The sequence below is a fragment of the Chiroxiphia lanceolata genome, chromosome 3 (genome assembly GCF_009829145.1).
Source record: "Chiroxiphia lanceolata isolate bChiLan1 chromosome 3, bChiLan1.pri, whole genome shotgun sequence".
Classification (NCBI taxonomy): domain Eukaryota; kingdom Metazoa; phylum Chordata; class Aves; order Passeriformes; family Pipridae; genus Chiroxiphia; species Chiroxiphia lanceolata.
The window spans coordinates 18,467,555-18,495,478 of NC_045639.1; the positions used below are offsets into that span (position 1 = coordinate 18,467,555).

Here is a 27,924-nt window from a genome sequence, read left to right on the forward strand (position 1 = left end):
GAAACTAGTCCATAACATGCCAGACTAATCCAGCATAAGGGTAACAGCATCGTTAACCCTGCAGCAGCAGCAGCAATTTGGCCTCGATTCAATTCTTGAACTCAGAAGTGTAGAATTTTCTGGTCACATTACTGAACCAGTGTCTTTTCTGAACAAAGAGTGGCACTGAAACAAAGCCTTCAGGGTTTAGCAAAAGGAATTTTACTTTTTATTATAACTTTCCTTTGAATACAGTGTCATTTGTGCTTCTGATCTCCGACCAGACATCTTTTTTAAAAAACCCCAGATCTTCAGAGTCCTCATGAAAACCCTTGGCCTACAGTAACTGCAGCTCAATGATGAGATGGAGAAGGCAGGTTGGATAGCATTTTACTTATAAAATTATTTCCACAGGAAATGATTTGATTTACATTTTTAACGAAATTAGTTCATTCGCCAACTGGTTACAAAGGCTACATAGAATTAAAACTATCCACACAGGTATTTCCTTCTATTGCACTTTTAGAGTAGGTTCAAGTCCACCACAAAAAGGTTCTTGCAGCCCAAGTGGATGGATGAGTTTGTGATCATAAATGCACATAAGATGTCTGTAGCAACTGGATAAAAATTAATCCTGCAAAAGCTGAGATATACTGAAATGAGACCAATGTCTTCAAACCCAGAGCGGTTTCCTACGATCCCAACGGCGGGCCGTGCGCCGGAGCCAGCTGTGTGGAGCTGCTGTCCCATCAGGGCCCTGTGCTGGGGCTGTGCGTAGTCCTTGGAGCCCGGCAGCCTCGTTAGTCTCTGGGTGCCGAGGGAGGCAAGTCTCTGTTGGGAGAAGGCGTATAGTCTCTGGAAGCTTGTGGGGGTAGCCGTGGGCCTGGAGGATAATCCCTGGGGCCAGGAGGGCCTAGGGGTCGAAAAGGAGGGTGCCCACGTGCATAGCCTCTGGGATCTGGGGGAGGCGGGAGTGGGCCAGGAGGCAAATCTCTTATTCCTAAACGTGGACCGGGTAAGAAATCTCTTGCAGCCGGAGGTGGCAAGGGAGCACCACAAACTGGAAGGAAAAGAAATCATGGAGTTAAATGAAATCTTGCTTTAAGCTAGATAGTGAAGCTCCTGACTTGTTCCTCACTTCCTTCATTTTCTAGGGCAGCTCTGGGGTCCATCACGTGCAAACTTCACAGCCCATGAATTATATTCTAGGGACTTTAGACTGCTGATTCCTTTTCAGACTAAACAAGGAAAAATACCTTCTTAATACCTTGGCATTAAGAAAGCTTGAAAAAAACCCACCCAGTCCAAGCTTATTGAGCAAGACAGCTAGAGCCCACGGAGCACTGGGAAGCGGTGCATTAAGGCAAAGCACATCTAGGTTCTGCAGTCAGATGCCCAGAAGGGACGTTTGGGCGCAGGGCGATGCAGCCGTACCTTGGGGCGCAGGGTGAGGTCGAGGCCCGAAGTGCCCACGGAGAGGAGGTGGCGGTGGTCCGTAGCGAACGGGCGGTGGAGGAGGAGGTCCCATCACTGGGGAGGGCATGATGGGTGTCCCAGGGAAAGGAGAAGGGCCTTTGGCACTGGCATTACCCTGTGTGAGATGAGGTCATACTTCAGTGCCTTACTGCGTCGGAGAAGCAGTGACACTGCCGAACACCACAACCACTCACCCAGAGGCAAAGAGAGGTGCAAAACCAACATACCCCAAAACATTAACCTGGTAGAAAATAGGGAGTTACTGCACCATCATCTTCCCTTTACCCAGGACACTGCGGGCACTACCCAGGAGTGAGTGGTTAGTGTAACTCTCTGAGAAGCTGAGTTTTCTTTAGCTGAAGTTTGATCCCTTTCGAAGTGTCCTCGGTGGACAGCCCCTTTGGTAAAGGGCCTGGAACTTTGAATTCCATATGGAATTGTGCTTAAACACCACAGGTAAGTCAGCTGCTTAGGATTATTGCTGTAGTCACTCCAGTGTGTTTGCCCACAGTCCTTAACAAGAAACATCTCATTTCCTCAATTCCACAAAAACCAGACAGCAACTGTTCATCACGAGAGAAGCCCTTTGAGGCAGAGATAGGAGCCCCTGGTTAGTTCTGCAGAGCATTTGTTACTTAGCAGTTCAGAACACCAAGCCTGTTACTCCTCTCCATCACAGCAGCGTAACACCATGTTCAGCCTCTGGATACTCACTGCAGCTGGTTCACTGGATGAAGGTGAATCGGTAGCTACACTGGGGGCTTCAGACTCTTTGGGAGAGGGTTGCTTTTGGGGTTTTTTTTTTGACAGCAAATAAGGATAGTGACAGGATACAGACAAGACAGAACATGATACAGTTAAAGAAGGAGCAGAAGTACAGTGCATCATGGAGCAGAAATGCTTCCTGAGGGTTGGGGTTTTCTCAGCTTACCACTCCATCCATTGCTGTGGAAGGGGAGGAGGTTCTTGGCTCGCTGCTGATCAGGGATGCTACAGCAGGCCCAATATCTGTAAAGAGAGCCACAAATGCCTGTCTTACTGTGCATAGGGTAAGGAAGGTGGGTTTAAAATTGCCTTTTTGAAGTAAAAGGGTAATTGAATAAGATGCAGTTGGTTGCAGAAAACATAACTTACCAGGAACAGACATCCTTCCAGGTAACTCTGGTGGCCTTCGTAGAGCAGGGGGGCCATCCACCACTGTACATTAAGGGAAACAAGAACCCCAGAGATTCTGATCAACATGGCCTTGAGCTATTTCTGTTAACCTCCCCTCCAACCCCTCGTTTATGTATTATTAAAGTAGGTATCAATACTTAACACTAACCCTACAATCAAGATCTGACCTTAGTGTTCCTGTGTTTGTAGCATAAGAGTTGTCACACAAGAGAAGCTTCAGTGCTTACCAAATTCACCCCTTGCGCCTTCCCTTCGGGGAGCAGAAAGGGGCCGAGCAGGAACTTCAATCATCTGCGTGGGGGATGGATTTCCTCCACTCACAGGTGATGGGCCAGAAGAGCCATCTCTGCTTAAGGGACCTATGCCAAAGAATTAAAACCACGTGATTTACACTTTTCTGTAATTTAAAATAGCCTTATTTTTTTATGATGTACTGACTCCAAGACCAAAGTTTTGGGAGAACCAGCAGGATTTACCTCGTCGTGGCGGGACTTGGCGATCGGGTCTGCCTGGAGTTGGCTTTACAATTACTGGTCTTTGAAGCATGACGATTTTTTGGTTTACTTCTATTAATCTAATTTTGAAAAATAAAGGTTTCTTATTACTATTCAAACAATACCTGTGAGTTATATTTATTATAATGCAACAAGGCAAACTGCATTGTAAAACTTTATACCACTTTCACCAAGAGATCTTATTTTAACCACCAAAACAGTTTAAGAGTGGTTAAAATTAGTCACTCAAATACGCACTGCACATTCTGAGCAAGCTAAATGAGCACCTGGCACTGCTAGAGCTTCTTCTCTCCCAAGCAACACACACAGCACGTTCAAAGAGGAATAAAGAGGGTCTGTTCCATACTCACTTTTGTCTCAGGTTGGCTGCTTCTCTTTTTTCCTCAGCCAGAGCTCTCTCAGCCGAGCGGGCAATGAGCTGGTAGATAAAATTTTGTCAACTGAATTAATGGCGCCAATGTGAAGTCAAATACAAACTGTTTGCATAAGAAAAGGCAGAGCATTCTTACCCAATTGTCGTGTGCCTTTTTCTCATGAGCAGCAATCTGAGAAGAAAAGAAGAATTGGTTTTTGTCCAACTACCAGGGCACTGGAATGATGCAGTAAAAGATGACACAATAACCAGCAAGCAAGTTTACCTGGTTCTTGTAAGATCTCTCTGTTTTCTGCAGTTCTTCTTCCATATCTTGGATCCTTTGCCTGTACAGAACGAAAAAGAGGGAAAGGAGAGAGGTTTGAATGAATTTTCCTCAATGGATGAAACAAAAGGAAAGCAATAATCTTCAGAAACTCAAGTTACTTATAAACTTTCACTTCCTCGATGGCCAGCACGGCTTTTTCATCTGCAGCAGACAATTTCTGTTCTTTCTCCTGACGCTCATACTCTTCCTGGGTTAGTTTTCTGCATAAGGGAAAAAAAAAAATATAGTCCACCATTCTGCATCTACTACAAATCAAAATCAAGGTACTCCCCTGCTAACAGCAGCAACATCAGAATCTGTAACAATGTGTGAGAACACTTTTCTAAGAAACAGAAATACTGTCTTTTGAAATCAACAGACAAACCCTTTATGTATAAAACCCTAAAATTAAGCACACAGAGAAAGTTCTGTCAGCATCCGAAGATCTGTCAGGATCTATCAACTGCAGACAGTTCATCTCTTCAGATCCTGTAGTTTTCTTAGCAGTTCTACAGATCATAATCCAGATTTACAGAGGTACAAACACGGAAATACACTGAACTGACATTAACCGAGGGAAATGAAGAAATGGAATGTGTAGTGAAAAGGGGGGAATTTGGGGCCCAGGTGATAAACACATCCAATAGTCATTAACTGTGGGGAAAGAAGATTTTTCTAAGTATTCAACATACCAATTTACTACGTGGCCATTTATCACAGTCTTTTTCTAACCTCTTACTCTCACAGTTCACTAGTTTTTTTTTTATTTTTGACATTTTTCTGAAAGTATTTGAAAGGTCCATAATGTGTTCCTAATTTAGAAGAGCTATCCCACAAAACTGGAACCATCAAACTAGCAGCAAGTTAGCTGTTGCTAACAGCCAGTTCAACATAATCCATTTCCTTGGCTACACGTCAAAGCATTTTTCCAGGAAAAAAAAAAAAGTGCAAGAAGTTCTTTATTCTAATAAAGTAGTAACAGGCAGTGTAACCTCCTGTGAGTTTTGGAAAGAACAGATGTTCTTTACAGAGGTGAAGAGGAAATTTTCTTGAAAGGTGGGCTACCCTTCACGTCTCCATTATGTGTTTCCTACATGTGGATCCTGAAGTTACAAGGTCAGGCAGTTTCACTAGTGAGGTGCTGTATAGCCTCACTTACTTGGCTTGTTCCAACCCTTTGCTTCTCCCCCAACCTACACACTCAAACCTTAAAAATTTCAATTGCTTCTCCATCACAATTTCAGCTTTCTGTGGAATTTAGCAGAAAATGTCCCTGAATTCTATTCTCAAATTTTCCCCAGTTGAGATGTTATTACAGACATTTCAATAAGTAAATAAATGAGTAAATAAATGAGGAATGAACACAGATACTCAATGGATCCTCACTGCTCACAGTTCATTCACCTCAGTTGCCATCAGCAACTCAGCCTTAATTCAGCCCTTTGAGAATGCAAGAAGCTTACTGGGCTAAAATACCAAGTACTAGCTTCAACTACAGTGAAAGAGCAGTCATCATCTTTCATTCCAACTATAACTTCAAGTTATTTGATCCTTCTGAGCAAAGAGCATTTGGATAGTGGCAACGATATAATATCCTGTGTCGTGGCAGAGTAAGGAAAGGCTTACTTCTGGAGTGCCATCTCCTTCTGCTGGTAGAGTTCACCAAGTATCTCCACTTTCTGCTGAAGAGTTTTGCATTCGTTTTCCAGTTGAGTTTTGGCTGACTGGAGCGAAGAGGAGTCATGTTCCAACGTTTTTATTTTCTCTGTTGGAGAAGCGAAGGTAAGTGAGGAAGTTGAAGTTGCAGTGAGAACCATTATGCCACTTACACGCTCTGTTTCTTTTTAAACCACAAACAATTCTTTTGCTAAACCTACCTTCCAGCTCATGTCTTGCTGCTACTTCATCATTCAGTTTGGACTGCAGAAGATTTCTGTCTTCTTCAACTATGGACAACATAGTTTTTACCTGAAAAGAGGAGCTGAGTGTCTCTGATCACAGGCATAGCAGTAATGTGGCTGCATTTATTAGACATGTTGTGCAACATACCCTGGAGACATCCATCATCTGCTTAATCTGAGTCTTCATCTTCTCACTCTCAGTATCTAAAAGAGAAAAATATTTTTTTACTCTGTTTCTTAACCCCAAGTCCTTAGACTATACAGCTGTAAAAAATAACATTCCCTACATTTTAGTCTAGGATAGGTCTTCTTACATGGTTTAAAAAAAGAAAAAAAAAACCAACCAAACAAACCCAAGAGTGTGAGGAAAAAGCACAGTAGCAAATTCGTGACCAACACAACAGAACTATTAGATTTATTCCAAAAGGTGTTCAGAAGATTCCTTCTTGTCACTTCTGGACACCACACTAATATTAATGTGAATGCAGCATCTATTACTGTGCAGAGTATCTGAAAATCAAAAAGTGGAAATTTCCAGCCCACATATATCATAGACAGAAAAAAGTAAAAAAAAAAAAAAAAAAGGGAAAAAAGAGGATTTCAAAACCAGAGATGTAGCAAACACATGTGCAACATCATAAATGACAAACTGCCTGAATAGTTTTGAAAACATCTATTTTGGTCTTTCAAATTTAAAAAATGTGATTACCTAAATTAGTTATCTTGCTGGAGCCAAGCAGAATGTTCATTAAAAATTCATATTAAAAACAAATGTACCATAACAACAAAGCTGAGATCCTCAGCTTTCAGAGTGCCCTTAATTGCCAACCTTTACACGCAATCTTTACAACTGTGTCATTACACTCATAATTTACCTAAAAGGGCATCTAAAAGCAATTACTGGCCTATTTGACAGCTCTTCCCTTCAGCTAGGGGCTATTCTGTGTTTGAGGATTAAAGCTGTCAGCCTGTTAACCCACAGGCAGCTTTATGCATGGATTGTCCTTGTTCCCTCTGTGACATGCTACGAACACCCCACCACATGTGCTTCAGCCGCAGGGCAGGATTACTGTACCTGGCAACTCTCCGTTGGCCAGGTCATCTCCTGGGCTCCACTCACACCCCTTCTCATCCTTCTTGGCCTCTGGATCCATGTCCAGCTGCTTCAGCTGCATAATGCAGTTAGTTAAAACCTAGTAATGAAATCAAAGGTTCACTGAGGAAGAATTGCTCTGCATTTTGCAAAGTATGACAAAGTATTTTATGATGCATAATATTTGAGGCAATCTGGTTATAAAGAACCTACTTCAATTTCATTTTCTTTGTAGGCAAGTGTTTCTTCTATGTCCTTCTGAGATTTCTGATACATTTGGATCTGCTCACGGAGCTCAGAATGCCTCTCACTCCAACCTTCAGCTTCTTTTAGCAGCTGTATGAAGCACCAAGGCAAGATGATTACTTGCTTTATTTTTAGTCCAGGGTGTATGTAATTAAAGTCTATTTTACTGCCAGCTCTGCTGATAACTGATCACCACAGGTCACAGATAAAGGGTAAACTTCATAGTTATCAGGCACATTGCTGTTCCATTGGCAGAACTGGATGCTGGGAATATTTCTGCAGTTTATTATTAGGTGACTTTACAAATCTGCCATTGTCTCAGCTAGTATCCCAACATCATAATCAAACTGCTCATACACTTCAAAATACAAGGAATTAATTGCAGTCCAGAGGTAACCAAAACTCATCCCTTAAAGGCCACCTACGTTATATATGGAGAAAGAAAACAAATATTTACAATTATTTGTAAAAGAACTGTCACAACATTTCAGGGTTAAAGGTCCTCCCCACTTAGCTTCACTTCAGAATTGCTTTCTGGCAATTCTTTACCATTACTTCCTTGGGTCCTGATCCCAAGTGGCAATCGGTGACTACCACATCAGCACAGACTTCCTGTGAAATTGCTGACCAAAACTGAACCACTGGAACTGGCAAAGCCCTCGTACCAGAGACATGTATGAAGCTCACCTGCACAAAAAGTCTGTGCAGGCAGGCACAAAGCATTTAAATTTTATTGTGATAACAGGAAACATGGAATTCTGCCATGCTAAGAAAATGGACACACGTTGAAGTTATATGCAAAAAACCCCCCAGGAATAAAGCCTTGATATTTCCTTCTAAATACAAGGTTGCCTGGCCTGGGCATAACTTACCTGCTCCTTGCTCTTTTTCAGCCTAGCATTCTCTTCCTGCACATGAAGCAGCTCAGATTTCACCTTTTCTTCACTTAGTTTAGCTTCATTAAGGGCTAACTGCACCTACACGTGAAACAAAAAAGGAGCAAAAAGAATAAGTCAAACTACAATAGAGCTACATATAACCTGGTAAAATGGAAAGGAAAAAGGCACATATGCACACACAAACTGCAGCCTGCCAAGATTGCATTTTCTATTACATAGATATGAATTTTCCTGGTACAAGAACTTGTGACTGTTGAGAGGGTGTAAATCATGCTTTACCTCTGAAAGCTCTGCAGAATGCACATTGATAGCCTCCTGCAGTTTCTCCACAGACTTCTGGGTTTCAGAGAGCTATGTAAGAAAAAGATGAGCAGTGACAAAGTATTAGCCAGGTACATGCCTCAGCCCGAGTGATTATTTTCCCTGTATAATCTGGAAGTGTAAAAGAAAAGTCAAAACACCAAAGGATTTCCATTTAAAGCAGCCATCAGACTGGCAGCAACACAGCGCTGCCTTATCAATAAGGTAAGGAATAGAAACATTCAGCACATTGGAATCAGCTGCCACCTATGACTCCTCCTGTTTGTGGCAAGGAAGTTCCCTGTACACCTGTGCAGCCTACTACGAAAGGAACACACACTGCTGTCATTAGCAGCAACCTTTGATCAAAAACAAGACCAAAGAACTTTTTGATACAGAAAAATCAGGCCTTAAAAAGAAGAAAAAAAAAAAAAAAAAGAGAAGACAAGAACAAGGGGCAGCTTAGAGATCCTCACATTTACTGTAGAGCTAGATGCTTCTCTAAGCACAAGGAAACATCTCTCACAAACCTGAAACCTTCTGTTCTGCTTATACTGTCAAGAAGCTTTCTGGCTCCAGCTAGGAGTATTAGACTAGCCCATGACCTGAATACATTTGTTTGTTTGTGAAAGCACATAACTGCACAATTCCATCAAGTTATTAAAAAAAAAAAAAAAAAAAAAAAAAAAAGGCAAACCATCCGAAACCAAAACAAATAACAAAACCAAAACCCCAAATAAAAACCCAAACAAAAACCCAAACCAAACCAAGCAAACAGATTCTCCCGCTAGAGCGTGGGATGAACATGAAATTTCATTTCAGTTCTTTTTGAGGTGGTTCACCTTGCTTGTTCTAATACTATCTAACTCAACAGGTTGTGACCAGCTTTTAGGGCACACCAAGTTAAGAACAATATAAAACATGAGTGTCATTGCTCTAACCTTGTTCTGTTTCTTCTCATTCTTTTTTCTCTCTGTTTCAAGCATTGTGTGCAGATTTTTCACTTTGTCATCCAGCTGATGCTTTGCTTCTTCCAGTTCTTTGACAGTGTCCTTAAAAGAAAAAAAAAATGGGTAAAAGACCAACCTAAAGCAAACTATTTTAAGTGGTATTTCTGCTGTCAGCACAGAGTTAACTAACTGTCTCTTACCTTAAGCCCTGCAGTTTCATCGGAGAGAATGTCTTTTTGTTCTTGGGCCACTTTCATGGATTCCTTTGCTTCCTTTATCTAAGCACAGAAACAACCACACAGAACTGAGGAAATTGTCAGCATAATAGAAGATAATACATTAGCTGTTGAATTGACTGTGTCACTAAAGCAATAACAGAAGCAAAGGACAAGAACTGAGAAAAATACCTTTTGATCATATTCTGACAACTTTTCTAAGATTTCTGTTTTTTCTTGCAGAAGGTTTTTAATCTTTTCAGCAAGTTGCTTTTCAGTCACTAGGAAGAAAAAGAAAGCTTACAATAACTGTACTTCATATACTAGCAGAAAAAAAAAATCAGCTATCATTACTACCACTTTAGGGAATGTTTTCAGGTAATGACTTAAAAGCATAAATCAGGATAGTGCCAATTCCTTGGCAGTCAACCCTTTCTGCACCTCCAGCTTTCATTTACAGTTAGATTGAAAACAAGATAGTAAAGCATTGAACACTGACACAAAGTACAAAGCTCTTGCATTCACTTCACAGGAGTTGGTCACAGAACCCAGAGCAGAGTAAGGTGCTGGCTGTGCACAGGTGAGGTATGTTCATGGGAAGAACTGGCAAGCAAGGGTCTCAGAGCAGTCTCAGAACGCTGCTCGGACACTCTGGGAGGTGCAACACCTCCCCCACCAACCACCCTTCTGCTACATTGAAGCTGAATGTTTGGTCAGCAAAGGTAAGAGGATGAAAGCTCTGTTCTGTTCCTACTGGGAACAGAAAGGAGACTGCCGGCCAGGAGACAGCATCAATAAATCTCAAGGAACTGGAATGCTTAGAGCTCAAAAATGCTGTGACCAAGCAAGAGCCTTTAGGCATGCATTTGCTTCTCACCTTGAACAAGTCACCAACCAATCCTCGGGATTCACCAAAAATCATTAACATACTTAAATTATTTTATTGCAAATTAATAAAAAAACCACCCAATTGTAGTTATTTTTCAAGTCCTAAGCCACCTCTGTCTGTATCTGAACGCTGCAAGCGCCATTTGCCTCACAGCAAATCCTGCAGAACAAGAAGCACTGGATGTTCCAACTGCATCCCACAGAGTGCAATGGTAACTGCTACTCCTCCTTCCCTCTCCTCCCCCACGAGGGCTCCTGGGACATCCCCAGCCTTTCCCACTCTGGGGACAGGACAGCCAGCAAGTGACTGCCAAGGTAGGAGACAGCTCTCAGCCATTTAAGGGGGACAGGAATCCTTTCATTAGCTTGGTCTCACAATGTCACTACTGTCATTAAGAGAGAACAATAGATTTTTTCTTTATGACTCTAAATGCAATCTATCTCTATTTTTGTCACTGTTAATATCCTGTTATTTAGGGTAAAGATTTTAATAACATGAGCTTTATCAAGATTAAGGAACATCTCTTTGTTCCTAGCTTCATCAGTTTCTGTACAGCATCATATAGGAGAATATTTGGGGGAGTGGAATTAGATCTGTGTTCCTCACTGCTTTAGGGTGGGCTGTGCTGCTAAGTAGTTTCTACACCACCAATACCAATGTTTTTCCTGCTCTACAGAAATCACCTTACAGATCTAAGATGGACTTTTTTCAGCTCATCAATTCTGCATTAACTGTACAGAAGAAAATTGCAGCATAACCACAATGAAACTAGAGAGGAATGAATGGTAAATAGTATGGTTTGTAAGGAAGAGGCAGAGAGTTCCTGTGAAGACAATTCTTCCATATTTTCAATTTGTATTCAATTATGAATTTCAGCAATCACCCTACTTTTAACCCAATTTTTTTCCCACTCAGTACACTTCAATTTTAGAAACCTGAAGCTGGAGAAATACTCTTTAGGAAGCAATGTGCTAGCCACAGGAATACCTGCCAATTTAGGTCTACAAATTAGGGTGTCTCTTTGCAAGTGCCCAGCAGTCAGCTTCAGGATCCCCTCAATCCAAAAAGGCAAGAGGAACTAGCTCCTGCTTTCTGAGAGAAACAGCAAGCAAAAGTAGATCCACTGCTAGTCAGAAAACCAAAACAAACTGCCTCATGACCATCACATCAGTAAACCCATGGTTCATTTATTTTGAACAAGGTGGAGCTGTTCCTTGCCCTTTATTTTGCAGGTGTGATTAAAGCATTATCATAGGCAAAATTTAAATCTTCAGATTCAACTATTCTACTGGCCAAGCTTACACTGTAACCTTGGACTTAGCATTCTCTTTGAAAAGGAGTGATGATGAATAATTGGTCCCCTGAAACAATCTAACAATATTCAAAACTTTTACATGCCCAAGCATCAACTACACTGAAAAGCAGAGAGAAACTTACCTTGATATATTCTACTCTTTACCTACAGAAGAGAGAGAACACAAAAAAAAAAGAAAAAAAGATTAGTCATAAAAAGTGGTAAGTGAAAAATTTTATTAATTTTCCCTATAGAAAAAAGTCACCACTTAAATGCAGATTAAAGCAGCATATGGAAGACACATCTATCACTGCCAACAAGTGTTGAGTAACACTACAAACGAGCTTAGGTTGTTTTCTAATAAAAGCTTCTAGGCTAAACCCCTGTCCCAGAGCCTTAGTGAACGTCTGTTTACTCACTCACTAAAAGGATAGTGGTAACTGCCTATATCCAATTTGAAAAAAAATGAAGCCATTTTGCATTAAACCACAGTCATGAACAAACACAAAATCCCAGTTCTGGCCCCCTTTAAAGCAATGTATGTTTACATGGCAGGTGCTTGTTTCAAAATTAACACAGAAAAAGAAGAATTTCAGAAGCTTTTTTGTGCTCTTCTATTTAACGCTGCTTTGTGTTTGAAACGGACCCCGTGTACTCAATACCTAAAACCAAGCAAGGAAAAAAACTACCAATATTGTCTGCAGATAATATTTAGTTTTAATTCATTTTTGTCAGGCAAATATAAAGTATTCCACAGATTTCTAGAGCATATCATGACTGCACCTGACAGCTGTAAAAGAAACTGGCCTATTTGATTCTCATCTCAGCTCCCAAGGAGATGCACTGCTACACTTGAGAGCTGGTGATGGTGTTTTTGTTGCAAAGAAAATTATCCATGTAGGAAAGGGGACAAACGTAGAGTGAGGAGAACAGTGGGGAAGGAGGTCTCCAGTGAGAATTAATATCAGGGCTTTAGGTTTCTAAATGCAGTGCCTACAAGCAGCTGGACAACATGAAGGGGGGGAGGATTAACTGCTTGTTTTGGAGGTAGTCAGCAACAGGGTCAAGCACATGGGAGGCTTCTCATTTCACAGCTATGCTGACCCTTTCCTAAAGTTTCTTTATTTACATCATACGCCTCTATTTTGCTTTAAAATCGCCTTGTGCTAAGAGATCTTCAATTAACAGCTTAAAGAAAATGCTTCTTATCTCAAAGAAAATTGCAACTTACTTTAGCTATTCAGCCCAGTGTTTAGTTCACATTAATGCTCTAAACAGAAAAAGTAAAGCCATGAAAGACTACATAGTGCTTTGAGCCCAGTAATGCTGAAACAGTTTAACCATACAAAGGACCGCTCAGTAAGTGAAACATCAGCAGGCAAGCACGAAGTATACTCACTGAAAGGCAGGTTCTCCAGAAAAAAATAGCAAGCGTGACAATTCCCACTAAGGCAGTAATAATAACAGGCTCCCATGGAAGTCCATGGAAATCAGGCCCAGGACGCATTTCCTCAGGCAGGGTGGCAACCAACTGAAAACCAACAGCATTGACAGCTATGAGCATGTTTTCATTAAATACTCGGGCAAAAGAAACACTCTGCAAGGTGCTTTTATCTCTCTCATAAAACCAGAGAACCATCTAGAGCTTTCTTGCAGTTTTTGTGCAAACTGAAAACCGAAAATTAAGAAAACCACAGAGCAGCTCGCTGCCTGCATTTCAGTGCAAAACTCCAAGTATCAGGAGGGCACCTGGCAGTGACAGTCTGCTGGTGCTCACATTTTGTGTTACACAGCACTTGTAGCTATCTGAGTTGCTATAAGGATGCAAAAACATATACAAAAAAAAAAATCCAAACAGTTTTACATCTGGATGTCTGTCACAATCCAGCGAAAATGGCTCAGATCTCTCCCCAGCTGTCTCTCCGGCCACAGGGTCATATGCCAGGTGCCTCCTCCTCTACCCGGAGGCCAGAGAGCACCTGGTGGAGGTGTGAGTGCGCGGTACACGTTACAGGGCTGATAGTGACACGACATGGCGCTCAGGGAACAAACTGTGCGACCCACACGGGAACCGCCGCCTTCTCCCTCCCTTACCCTCTCTGCAGTCGACAAGAGACGAGGGACCAGAAGGAGGGCGCACATCTGCCCCTGCAGAGCCCGGCCCAGGGGCGAGCTCTCCCCGCCACCCCGGGAGGCCTGGCAGGGATCCCGGCCGCCAGCGGCCGCCTCCGCTCCCTCGGGATCGCCCCACGCTGCGGGGCGGGGGCGCGAGACGCCAGCCCCCCCCTGACGGAGGGGGCGCGGCGGGGTGACCCCCTCAGGGACGCGCCTCGCTCGGGGGACGGTGTCACCGCCCGGGCCGGGCCTGGCCGGCGGGGCCCCTCCGCCGCTCTTTACCGCCCGCCCGCCGCGACCCTCACCTGCAGCAGCCGCCGCCGCCCCGGCGGGAGCTCCGCCGGCCGCCCGCAGCCTCCCGCGGGATCCATGGCGGCCCGGGAGCGCCAGGCACACGTCAGCCCTTCCCTCCTCCCCTTCCCTCCTCCCCTTCCCTCCCCGCTCGCGCCCCGCCCGCCCCGCCCCGCCCCCTCGCGGCCGCCACGCCCCGCCCCCCCGCTCGCGTCACCGCGCGCGCGCGCCGCCGCCACTCACCCGCCGCAGCAGCTCCCGCGTCTCGCCCAGCGCCGCCCGCCAGGGGGCGCCCGCGGCCCGGCCGGCACCTGCGTGGGGAGGAGAGGGAGGGGCGGCGTCACCTCAGGGAAGGGGCAGCGCCGGGGAGGCCCCGCAACAGCCCCCGCGCCGCGGCCCCGTGGTCAGGTCACGGCCCCCGGGGCTCCAGGGCACCGAGGAAAAAGGCGGAAAGTCCTCGGAAAATAACGCTGATAAGTCCGCAAGCGGCGTTACCGGGCGGGACGCGGCTGTGCAGCGTCACTTTGCCGAGCTCTGCCTCTGACAGAGCACTCAGAGCTCCGCCAGCTGCGAGTCGGCAACAGAGCAGCACACATTCTTCATTTCCTATCCTTCCGATTAGTTTCCAGCACTGTCCACAGAATCACAGAGTATCCTGAGCTGGAAGGGACCCTCAAGCCTCATGGAGTCCAACCCTTAGCCCTGCATGGGGCATCCCCAAGCGTCACTCCATGTGCCTGAGGGCACTGTCCAAGCACTCCCTGAACTCTTGTCGGTACCCTGTTAGTGTGGCATAAGCTTTAAACCATCTTCACACCTCTACCCTGACTTGAATCCTGGCCAGCAGATTCCACAGCCACCTGCCTGTTGTTACGCAACGGAACAGCTGCTGTGACCAGCGGCTCAACAGCGTCTGCCCTGTTACTGCACAGCACTTCTACCAGTCCTCGTAGCAAATCATGGCAAACATTTAACCACCCTTAGGAAGGAATGGAAGGTGCTCTGAAACACAGCTGAACATCTGACTGCTTAACCACGTAAGTTATCCACCAGCCATTTAAAATTCATTAGGTGTCTTTGCATTCAACGTAGAGCTTCCCACAGATCTTAGAAGCTGCTCAAAAATACTTCGCTATGGGGATGGTACAGCACCTCAGGAGCGTACAAAAGCTAGGCAAGATGTGCCTGAATTCTTTTTCTAAATGCTCAGTGGAGACAGATTAATTAAGCATAACCAGAGGTGAATGCAGAACAGCAAAGCCGAGCTTAGCACCGAGAATAGAGTCAAAGATAGTTTCATGCCAAAACAGAGCTAGGGAAGATGACAGTAATAGGATCCCTTCTTGGCACAATGACTAGTCAGCACAGATCAGCACTCTAGCTCCAGAGGGATAAGGCCTCATCCAAAGACAGTCAAACATTGCTCCTACTCCAACACACAGAGACATTACTGAACTGCCTGAGGGGGAAGGTACACACCATCTTTCCTGGAAAGTAATACAGCCTAGAGACACAGGCTGAAAAGAGTGAGAAGAGAGGGCACATGATTCTATGGGCAGTCCTGTCTATAGCACATGACATAGGGCTGTCAGTCCCTGCAAGGAAGAAATCTGGGCTAATGGTATGCTTCCCGTGATTCCTGCTCTTTATCCACTACCATCCTGAGACACAGTCCCAAGGACAGGGCTCTAACTATGATACTCACAGGAGCACTTTTCTTATTCCTACATTGAGAAATGACAGAAAAACTGCTGTGCTGAGATAACTTCATGACACACTACTGCCACTAGAGGGACTGCCATGGATCAGGGAAAGCCATTAGCATTACAACAACGGACAGTAAAAATATTAGTGAAAACCCCTGCTATTTGCCTAAAAATACATTCAACCATGCACCTCTTCAAGAGCAAAAGAACAAAATAACCCAATTCCAAATGGTTACCTGCAGCATCATCTTCCCTGGTACTTTGTCCTGAATCAACCGACCCAAAGGAAGCATCTTCCAGGAGCGATCCTCTTTCACTGTCATAACCTTCTTCAGCTTCTCCATTATTTGAGAAGTTGGCCTCTTCATGCTCAGGTGGAATACTAACAGCACTCTCTTCCTCCTCAATAGGCTGCTCTGGCCTCTTATCATCAAGCTGCTGAAATTCCTGATTGCCCTCATCGATGGCATTCGGGTTTCTGATGGTAACTCTGCCATATTCAGCCTCTTTTGCACCATCTGTGACAGACAAGGAGATTGGAATTAAACACTGAGCTAAGGTATATTTCTTACCCACAGCTGTCTTTTTTGACACTTTTAAAATATTTCTGCTTGTGTATCGCTTTCAATATATTCTCAATCAACTTTCAGTAACGTCTAATTAAATGTTTCTATGAAATTTATGCAAGATATCAACCACTGACCTTGCAGTGAAACACTGCAAGGTGAAATATTTTCATCACTCGTGACCTTGTCACAAATCACATACTTAACATGTACTACTGCAAAAGGAGCCTTGCTAAGAGTGTATCTTAACATCTTACACAGTAATTAGAAAAACCAGCAAGTTTGCAGCAGACTGTATCTCTGGTTCTTCTCCCGTGAAAGATCTCTTTGTTCAGTATTTCTACCTACATGCTCTTTTACAAACGTGGGAAAAAAATATAATAGAGACACCAGAGATTTTAGGTGCAGGGATTTAGTACCTCAACTGTGCATTAATCACTGGATCTCTCATAATTAGGTGCTAAGTAGTTCAGGAAAAAAAGACTGTTCTAAACCCTCCAGAAAATTCAGCACATTAGTATATATGAATCTCTGTTTCTTAAGGAGGTACAGACATGTCCTGACTAGCTACTTCTAGCCATATCTGTGTATGGATCCCCCTTATCTTACAGAGAACTTGGCCCATCAGAACAGGCATGCTGAGCTCAACATTTCCTCTCAGGATTTGTCCCTGAGCCACTCATCACAACACTGAAGACATGCATGAAAAATAAGCAAAATCCCAGAAGATTTCACAAGGCCTCTTTCAATTCTACTCCCTCACACTCTTCTTAAGGCTTCTCTGGGTTACATAGTGTTGCCTGGTTTTACTTCCGTTTCATCTATTTATTAACTGGTTTGACATCCTACCTTGAAAGTGCAGCTGGTCATCTTCCTGTTCTGGAGCAGATGCAAGTGGGACACTCTCACTAACAGATGAATATTTACTCCTTAAAGAATATATTAATTCTTGAATGTCATCCATCAGTGCACTCTCCTCATCATACAAATCCATCTCTTTCACCACCTCCTCTTTATTTTCTGCCACTCTGGAATCCAGAACTTTTCCTACAAAATCCATAATGTTCGATTCTGAAAACTCAAGTATCTGGTCCAAGGCTTTTTCTACATCTCCGTTACTATGGCTTGCCTTACGAGCAAGCCCCATTTCCACCTTCATGTCGTGGAACATGGCTTCTATCCTGACCACGTGTTGGAACCCAAGGTACTTTTGCAGACGCATCACACGCTTCTCATCCAGAAAATCTCTTATTATTGTGAGCCGCTTCACAGACTCATTGAAGTCTGTTACAGTGTCATTTGTGGCTGCTGAGCTGTCAGCAGGGCTGGGGAAATGTGCAGATTGCTGCTGGTCATTTCTTGTATGCTCTAAATTTTGCACCTCTTTTGAGTCTTTTTGTGAAATGCCCTCTGGGAGATGGTCTTTCTTTTGGTCAAAGTCATCACTGTTTTCTGTGTCAGGAGATTGGAAATTATCTTCTTCCACAGCTGATGGCTCCTCAGTTTCAGAAGACTCCTCATCATCTTCCATGACATGTTCCATCTCATCCAATTTAGCATCTTTTCTCATTGGTACATCAACATCTTTGTTCCCAGTCTCGCTTGCATTTTGCATGCTGATTGTTCTTTTATCCTCCTTAGAAACTGAGTTTGTGTCCTCTCCTGTTTTGTAAATAGGATTTGGGGTTCCTGAAACAGCTTCACTAAGTCCTTCCAATTCAGGATTTGTATTTTCAACATTTAGTGTATCACCCTGTACATTTGCAGCCCTTACTTGTGACAGCTTTGCACTTGCTGCATTCTCATCTTCCAGCAGCTCATCCTCTTCTTGTTTCAGGTCAGGGTCATCTTCAGCATGTGGCTCTTCAGATTGCAATTCTGGTCTTAGAGTTCTTTCTTTAGCTAAATCTGTGCCAAGATTTCTGTCTGAATCTGCATCCTCAGTACGAGCAGTTCCTTGCGGAGTAAGATTCTCTGTATCGGTATTCTGTGTAGTGCTTTTTGATTTTTCTTCAGGGGAACTTTTCTCAATGCTGTCTTCAAATACTGGCATCTTGCCAGGATTTCTTGAAAGTTCTTCATTCACATCTGCCTCTGAATACTCAGTCTCATTTTCCCATGGCCTCTGTTGCTCAGCAGCTCCACTATGGCTTGGGTCTCCCTTCCCTGCAGGAGTTCCTTTCATGTTTCTATTTTTTATTGTCGGTTCTTTGTTAGGAGAGGCAGGTTTTTTATTTTCGTGATCAGTCTCCCCTCTTTGATTTAAATCTTCTTCGTGTCCAAGAAGTTCTTTCTCCACTGCAGGCATTCTATGCTCCACTTTCACTCTCAAGGGGTCAGTATCTCCTAAGTCACTTTGAGATGCATTTTTTACCTCTTCCACTGGTTTGGCTGGAACATCAACAGAAAGCTTGTTCTCAGCTCTTTCTTTCTCATTTGTTTTGTCCCATGACCTTTCATGCTTTAAATCACTCTCCAAGACCTCCTCTGAGGTATCACCCTCAAACTTTTCCTCACTTTTCTCTGTTTGAGCAAGCGGCATTCTTTCGGGACTTTTGTTGATACCATCAGCAGATGGTTGTAAAGCATCTTGCTTGTTTTTAACAAATGATTTGGACTCCAGATTATCTTCTGGACTAGGCAAGGCGGGAGAATCAGGCACAGCTGTACTCTTTAGCACTCCAGGATGTGACTCTCCTCCGTTGGTGAGCTGCTCTTCAAACTGTTCAGTTTTGTTTGTTTGTTCTTTTGAACTCAGATCACCAGAACCTACAGGTTCCTTTCTAAGGACTTCTTTGGAGAGATCCTCAGGCTGAGTTTTTGCTGGTGCTTCTCTTTTACTAATTAGCACCACATCATCCTGTTTCTCTTTTGTCTGTTTAGATTCAGACCTGTCCACACTTCCACTGTCACCTGACCTCTTGCTCCTACTGAAGGCATCCTCAAGAATTAATGCATCTGAATTAGGTTTCTCCTCATTGTCTCTTTGGTTATTTAGCTTTGTAGCACCCTTTGCATCTTCATCAGGTTCATAGTTTTGTGACTCAACGTCATCGTTTCCATCATCTTCTAAATCCTCTGGGGATGTAATTTCATCCTCTGCTGTAAAAGACAGCAAAGGGATTTCTGCAGATTGATCTTCAAAATCTGGCTCCTCCTCTGCATCAGCAGGATTAATGCTCAAATCATCATTTAAATCATCTTCCAGTGACGTAACAAGGCGAGTCACTTCATCATCTGATACAACCGCATCAGCAGTTGAGCCAAATTTCGTTTTCAAGTTCACAGAGAGCTCTCTGTTTAAAAGTGTATAGGCATTGACTTCTTCATTCTCTTGGTCGAGCTGACTTGTTTCACCCTGAGGAATACTAGTGTTTTTGGTATTTTCACTTTCTAGCCCTTTTAATTTCCCATGTAGCGTGCCTTTCAAGTGCTCATGTGCAATTTGATCTCCCTGAGAGTTTTCTTTGTGACTATTGGCACTGGAGTGTCCCCCAGTATTTTCAGTTCCTTCTGTAAGAGAACTATCTACTTCGTGTGTCAAGACAAGGTTTTCCTTGTCTTCTTCAGCGCTTCGCTCGCCCGTCTCCAAAGCACCAGGGGACATTACTCTACCAGCCTGTTCAGTCTCCTTATCCCTCTCTGTTCCTTCAGCTGGTTTTGTCCCCAGATCACTCGATTCAGCTTCCCCTTCATTTGCTATCGTCTCTTGCAATGACTTTAAAAGGTCATCCACATTATAATTATCAAAGTCATCCCTTCCGCCATCAAAGCAAACAAAGTCCGTTTCCTGAAATGAAAAACAATATGTAGTCAAAAAATATTATTTTCTTTATTACAGTGATGACACCAAACCCATTTTCCTAGTTAGAGAGAGATGCAGCAGCAAAGTAACTTTTGTTAATCATGCAGAATTAACCTCTTGCGTCTTTAACCAAAGTTCTGAAATCGGTGGAGGTTTCACCCAAGGACTCATAAAAGCCTAAACAAAAAGTGTTTGGCTTTGCCCTTCCAGAGACCTCCTAGCAAGGAACAAAGTGGAAGTCAGGAACAAAGTTGACAGTATTACACTTTACTCATCATCATATATCCCGAATCAAAAACTAGTCTATTGCTGAATGCCAGTGAAGAGAAGAAACCAAATGTTGCTAAGCTTGTTTGTCACGATTTCTTTTAGCTGATCTCTCCTTAAATGACCAAGTCCTCCAAGTTGGAGCTCCCTGTCACACAGTTTCTGAAAAATAAATAGAAGCAGTGCAAGACACTAAACGTGATTTCTTAGAATGGTTTGGATTGGAAGGGACCTTAAAGATCATTTAGTTCCAATTCTCCTACCATGGGCAGGGACAACTTCTGCTAGACCAGGTTGCTCAAAGTCCCATCCAACCTGGCCTTGAACACTTTCAGGGATGGGGCATCCATGACTCCTCTGGGCAACCTGTGCCAGTGCCTCACCACCCTCACGGTAAAGAATTTCTTCCTAATATCTAATCTAAACCTACTCTCAGTTTGAAGCCATTCGCTCTTCTGTCATTACATGCTCTTATGAATGGTATCTCTCCAACTTTCTTGTGGGCTCCCTTCAGATACTGGAAGGCCAAAGTTAGGTCACCCCAAAGCCTTCTTTTTTCCAGGCTGAACAAACCCAATTCTCTCAGCCTTTCCTCATAGGAGAGGTGCTCCATCTCTCTAAACATCTTGGTGGCCTCCTCTGGACTCACTTCAATAGGTCAGTGTCCTTCCTGTGCTGGGGACCCCAGAGCTGGATGCAGGTGTGGTCTCACCAGAGTGGAGCAGAGGGGCAGAATCACCTCCCTTGACCTGCTGGCCAAACCGCTTTGGATTCAGCCCAGGATACGACTGGCTTTTTGTCTAACGCTGCAGCCTCAGAGGCCTCACTCACACAACTGTGGAGTTACCAGCTATTAGTGCATGAAACCCACTCATGCGTGAAAGGGCTGAAGGACCAATTCCAGAATCAAAGGGCTAAGTGTATCAGGTTCTCTTTGTTTCTGACAGTACTTTAAACTTCAAAAGTTTGGGAAAAGAAACCGTTCTGAACACGTACCAAACAGCCTATGCTCAAGCCAGCTAGTGGCACTTCTAGAGTTCAATCCAGGCAGATTCCATTAGAAGAAAACCATAACATTCAAGAAAAGAAAGATCAACACCCACATTTTGGGCTGATCCTTTCACACTCATCCACATACACAGCTGCACAAACATCCACCCCCAATATATATGTGCACATATGTAGCTGCTTACTAACAAAAAGTTACTAAAAATCACGATATTCCCATTCTCCTCCTCGGGGATTTTACTGAATGATGAGGTTAGGAAACAGTAAGAAGCCCAACTGAAAAAAAAAAAAAGAATACTTACATCTGTTGGCAATTCTAGCTCCTCATTGGAATAATTATGATTTATTTCAAGTAAATCCTTTGGAAAATATCCAAAATCACTTCCAACCTGTCACAAAACAAAAACATAAGCAAACAAAAAGCAGTAGAGAAGCTTTAGAAATCATGCGACTCTGTCAAAAATCCAAACTGCAGACACCAGCAACAAATATGTCAAACTGACTCTCAAGTATTCTAAATGAAGTTTAACACAGTGAATGAAAGACCAGTGACACTTTATTTATGCAAGAGTTTTCATTGAGGTTTTATACTACATTTCACAACAGCCTTGTGAAGTTGGTAGGTTTTACTGTTCATGTTTTGAAGCCTGACATATAACAAATTATTAGGAGAGCTGGGAACAAAGCCCACACATTCTGGCTCATGTACTTTAGCTGCTATTGTGTGCTCTCAGGGGCACCACACATGCCTTGAGGATTTTCTCAAGCAGCAAGTAGAAGAGGATCTTCGACTAATAAGATTTACATCCATGCACAGTATTATAGCCCAGAGTATGCTCACTTTGTAACTTACAGGAAAAAAATAAATTCTTAAAGCAGATTGTAGGAAAATGCAAAATTGTACCTGAAGTACTAATCATTTTAAAACCTGTGTGGAAAATATACCCTCCTCTGCAAATGCACTGTTGCTCTTCGTTGCCTAACACAAGCAAAAATCAGTCACAAATGGCTATTTTCAAGCAAGTCACCATGTTAAGCCAAGGCAAACAGTGGAAGACAAGAATCTCTCTTATCAATCACCAGATAATATCTACACAGTACCACTGTCACTTGAGAGTTCTGACAACAGCTGTCAAGAAGCTGATATTAATAGCATGCTATCACTACACAGATTAGATAATTCAGGTAATTAGACACACCTAAAAAGGTGCAGAGTTCCTAGACGACCAAAATATCTGGGGGGAAAAATAATGTTGGTCATTTCCTCAATCATTTGTTAGAGGAGGAAAATGACAGTTGCCCGTTTTCCTGAAGAGTTTGTTTGGGAAGAGCACTCAGCTAAAGATCAAATTAAAGAAGAAACCAGTTATGTCAAAACAATTAGGGATACAGAGATATCTTACACTGATTGCACTGAAATAGGTTAACCTGAGTTGAAGTTTTCTGGATTTACAATGGCATAGAAAAAAGAGAGGGAATTAGTATCTAGTAAATAATAGGTACTAATAATTTTGGGGATGTTTGTTTCAATATGCAAGCAAAGTAAGCCCTAATGTATTATAAGACTTCCTTTTTTTACTATTTCTCATTCAAATCTTGCCTTCCATAGTTGATATCTCTGAAGTTAGTTACAAATATATTTAAAAAAAATGAACCGTTCGTTCCCCACCTTTTGCAAACACATATACTCTCTTACAGAAAATAGATAATGAATACAGGTTTATTACTGGGAATTACCAGGAATGAGAAATTAATTTTGCCAAGTCAAATCAAAAGCTCATCCTTGCATGGTATACTATAGTTTTACTCTAAATAGGCTTGTTTTTCTCTCCAAACTTCTACTCCAGTTTTAAACAATCCTTCTGAAAACAAAAGCTGAAGCTTCAAAGTAGTCTTCTTACTAATCTCTGTGACTCCACTTATAATCAGGCATCACAACTTGAAACTCATTTATTATAATCCAAGCTGCTGACCATACAAGTCCTCTGCTGTGACCCAGTTTGCCACTTCTGTGGTTTATGAGCCATATGGGATCTGCTTGCCCAAAATTTCATCTCCTTCTCTCCCTACAAGTCCTCTCTTGTAAAGGAAAAAAATGCCTCATTGTGCAAATAAAGGAAACATTCTTCATTCTCTACAGACATGAGAGAGGAAAGGCATTGTGAATGCCAAGTAAATAAGGGAGAAAAAAGTGCATCTTTCATTTCCACTCTCTTTCCAGCTGAAGTGTTGTGCATGGACAAAGCACGTAGCTGTGTGTGCAGCATCTGTCCCCACCAGGGCCCACGTGTGACAGGCAGCTACAGCAGATTCACTGACCAAGAAGCCAGACCCTCACACCACCTACCAGAAAACAGATAGCTGGGAAAAAAGAGGTTCACATGTTTTTAGTCTTAAAGCCCACATCCCTAAAGCACAGGCACCTAAAACTGCAGAACCTTACTGGGCAAAGATGAGCTCGTTTGTTCCGCCCTTGCTGAATGCTGGCATTGTTAAGAAAACACAGAATTTCCCTGATCCTCTGGGTCTTCCAAACATACTCTGTCTTCCTCTCTTACCTTAAATGTACCCCTCCTGTCTTTCTTTTTACTAACTTATGTACAAGATTTGAAAACAAACAAACAAACAAGCAAAAGAAAAAAACAAACCAAAAAGCAACCACCCAAAAAGCCACAGTCTGCAGACAAGTCCATTTCTTGTAATGTTAGGCCAGAAATAGTTTTCTCAACCTTGAATCACAGGCATAAAGTTCATCCCTTTGCCATAAGATAAAACAACAATCTTAAAGTGTATTTGATAAAAAGGTTTTCTTAAAAAGCAGCAGGTTTTACTTGGAATCACCTGAATTACTTTGGGAGTTCTGGACTCTGCTAAAGTGAGGGCAGAGTGCAGGGGAAATGCATAGGAGGAGAGCCTACATAACAACTTGATGGAGTAAGCAACACAAGGTTGATGCTGAAGAGGGGACTTGATGTATTCATGAAATTCACAACGTAAAATGACTATTAAATAATGGTCATAGAATATTTTCCAAGCTTTTGGGTTTGCTTTATTACTGAGGTTTAGATAGCTCTGCTAAAAACTGCATGCTATATAATGCATAGAATGTACAACTGGGTTGCAGAATTTTTTCACATGCAAAATACCCAATGAGCATAGTGTGTGCTCTGTAAGCAATAAAGTATACAAGACTAGGATCATAAAATAAGGGACCTATTTTATCAAAATACAACATGTCTGCTGGCCCGGGGCAATAAAAAAAATAATCAACAATGGCTTGAAAAGGGTGGAGTGAATTAGGAAAGCAAAGGCAAATAAAGCCCAGACCTAACTGCTATAGATTTTTCAGACTTGGTGAAAGGCTCCTTTTCTTATCAGATCACCTCTCTTCAGGTCAGAAATACAGTTGTATTTCTCATGGCTCCTCCAAATCGATTTCAGGATCTGAATCTGTATTTACAACTTGTTTCAAATAAGGTTGCATTAGCTGAAGCTTCTCATACACACATTCTCCTAACCTCTGCACACACCTGAAGATCAGAATCCCAGTTATCCCTTGATTTAAAAGTTTCTATTAGCCCCTAACAAATCCTTTCCCCCTAAAACTTTGGGGAATGGAAAAAGGCAGTAGGGCAGATGCATGGGATCAGATGATGCCCACAAAGCCCACATGAAGTGATGCAACGTGGGCAAAATGTAAAGGGCTGTGGCAGAAGGTAACATGCCTTCCACTGGAATTCGTTTGATGGCAGATCTCACTGGGTAGCCTGTTTTGAATTAGCAAGGAGCAGCTTCCCCCGAGCTCCAAGACTGCACACAGCAGGCACGGCTGGTCTGCATAAATCAAGCTGCCCAGTCAAACCTGGCATGGGAAATCAAGCTGCTCAGCCAAATCTGGCACGGGAAGTCACACTGCAGGAGAGAGACCCCAGTGCTATCTGTGAGTCAGAGACAGGGGCAGACTCAACATGCAAGGGCAGGCACCTCTGACCCTGCTGCAGCACCTCCACGCCGAGTGTTGCAGTGGTACAATTAATGCAGCAGCAGTCAGTCAAACTGGGTGAAAGAGAAATAATGGTTACAGCCACTAAGCAAAAGAAATCAGTCTGTCAGCACAGCTGTAAAAGGAACATTGAAAATAGTGTAACACGGTTGAAAAATGACAAAAAATAAAATGGAGCTTTGCAATTCTTTCAGACCTGCCAACTTCAGCTTTTACTTGTTAAACTCAAAGCAAACATCCTTTTAACTTGGAGACACACCTAACTCTTGCATGAGGTTCCTATCAGCGAATAATGCAACTGAATATTAACTCAGCAATTACCTTAACCTGCTGTCTGATCTTGCAGCCCGCATTACACCTCGTAAGAAGATGCAAAATTGGCCCCACGCTGCTACTCCCTGTCTCAAGACCCAGTAGCCCTGGAAACCTGTACCAGCTAATTAACCAGATTATTTATGGTACAGTACCCGTCAGGAGGGAATTACCAGCATGATACAATTATAAACTCGTCTTTAACCACGTGCTACAGTTTTTCTACTCTCTTCTGTATCGATCTAATTGGATTCAGCTCCTACTGAGAGCTTGGTTGTCCACGCCCAGCCTGAAGCGGTTACAGAAAGTGATACATCCTGAGTTTCACTAAACCACTAGTCCCACAGTCAACACCCAGGTGTGATTTCGAGCACCTTGGACCACTGGCCCAGTTTTCGATCCCTTGGGAAGACCAGAGTAAGAAAGGAGGTTGAAGTAAACAATCTGGACACAAAAAAGGTTATAGGGTAAACACAGGGAGAAAGCAACAGGGACTAGGTTTAAGCAAGCTCCAGATTGCCAGCATTTTCAAGGGAAGCCCACAAAAACTGCTCTTCCTCTGGGGTATCTCAGTTCTGTTTCTGTCAGGCAAATAAGGTGCTTATGAAAGTCAAGAGGAGTTTTCTATGAAAAAACTGCAAGTATGGGGATGTTCTTTTTCCGTTAGCAGAAGCTTCTCAGATTGCCCAAAGACGCTGACTCAGGCAAGGTCACTACTCTCCAAGCTGCTACAGTGCAGCTGAGAGAGACCTTTTAAAAAAATTAAATTTACCTTAATCTTTTTTAGCTTTACTACTTTTTTCCCTCCAACTGCAGACGAACATTAGGAAGAAAAAAGCAATTAAAAGATGTACATGGAGCGATCTTTAGCAGGATTACAAAGAGCAGGATGAGACCACGTTCTGGGAAAACACAACCACAGGCTTAAGCCACCCAAAGTGGGAAGGCAGGCTCAGCTTCCAGACAGGCCCGTGGCCACGACTTACAGTGCTGCAATGGGAGGTTTCCAACACAAAGGCAGTTTTCTAACAGTTTTTAGCAAACGTTAGGATTGCCCATTTTTCACAACACTTAGGTTTGATCAAATCGCATCCCATTTCCCACTGGTCTCAAGAAAAAATGGCATTCGTTATGTTATTTAGTCATATTCAAAACTCTAAGTGTTCTCTTAAAAAGCAAAAGGAAGAAAAATAGATTGCCAATAGAAAGCATCAAGAAGAGCAAGAAGAAGAAATGCTTTACAGTACTTACACTTCCAGCCCAAAGCTCCGTTGATTTTCCTACTAGTTTGTAATACACGTACACCGCTTCTCCCTTCTTAAAATTTACGAAGCGACAATCTGGACCTTTAAAATCCCGCATTGCCTTCCCTCGGCACATTAACACTGTCCAAAGAAAACAAAGAGAAGAGTACTACTTAAAAAAATAACAGTAGTAATAATACACCCGTTTCGTTAAAAGGGACTTTGCCAACTGACAGTAAACAAGACCTCTCCGCAAGCACCGCTTTCCTATTTTTCCAGATTGAGTCAAGAGATAACTTAAGTGAAAGTATAGCTAAAAAAAGAGATTGTTAGTTATAGAAAATATAACTAAATACTTATATTTAGTTATAAAAGAAAAAAGGCAAGTTATAGCTAAAAAAAAAAAAAAGCAAGTATTCTGATCAAGACAAGCGTTTGATGAAGCACTGGAGAACTACATTTCTGACGTGCACTATGAAGCTAATTATTAATGTTAAATTAGAAAGATGACATCCACGTCCCAGCGAATCAAGTCCTGAAATTATCCCACGCACAGAGAACACCCAGAGAGCGGGTTTACCACGACAGGGCTTTGCAGGGGACAAAAAAAAACCCCACAAACAAACAACAAAAAAAAAACAACCACGGAGCTGCGGGGACCTGAAAACTTGGCCAAGGGGAGCGGAACGGCGCGCGTGGGCGCCGCGTTCCCGTTTTCCCGATTCTCCCCAGTTTCCCTTCCAAAGCCAGGAGGGAGCGGGGGGGAGGGGGCTTCGGGAAGCGCCTCCGGGAGGCATCTTTGCCCACCACCCACCACCTTCCCCCGCCGCCCCCACTCACTGCTGCACTCGGGGTCGGCGCAGCGCTTGCGCTCGGCGAAGCGGCGGCCCAGGTCGGGCGCGGCGGCGGCGGCGGAGCAGCGCAGGGGCGGCGGGGGCAGCAGCAGCAGCAGGGCGAGCAGCAGCCGGGGGTCCGGCGGCGGGGCTGCGGCCAT

The 27,924-nt window shown here is 43.2% G+C and overlaps 1 protein-coding gene across 2 annotated transcripts; it reads right to left on the reverse strand.

Annotated features, from left to right (window-relative positions):
• Nucleotides 1–178: 178 nt before the first annotated feature.
• MIA3 (MIA SH3 domain ER export factor 3) lies at nt 179–27,924 on the reverse strand. Of its 2 annotated transcripts, XM_032681278.1 has the most exons (29): nt 27,771–27,924; nt 26,938–27,071; nt 21,674–21,760; nt 17,141–20,081; nt 15,962–16,243; nt 14,263–14,330; nt 13,013–13,144; nt 11,757–11,778; nt 9,623–9,711; nt 9,416–9,493; nt 9,207–9,317; nt 8,245–8,316; nt 7,939–8,043; nt 7,034–7,156; nt 6,803–6,920; nt 5,876–5,931; nt 5,704–5,794; nt 5,453–5,591; nt 3,946–4,047; nt 3,785–3,845; nt 3,656–3,691; nt 3,497–3,564; nt 3,108–3,205; nt 2,859–2,990; nt 2,590–2,652; nt 2,387–2,463; nt 2,170–2,241; nt 1,414–1,570; nt 179–1,039 (listed from the first exon to the last, which is right to left on the reverse strand). In XM_032681278.1, the coding sequence occupies exons 1-29, from the start codon at nt 27,922–27,924 to the stop codon at nt 780–782; spliced, it is 5,928 nt and encodes a 1,975-aa protein (XP_032537169.1). In that variant the 3' UTR covers nt 179–779. The 2 variants fall into 2 exon arrangements, with proteins under 2 accessions (XP_032537169.1, XP_032537170.1); XM_032681279.1 differs by lacking the exon at nt 2,170–2,241 and having other exon boundaries at nt 353–1,039.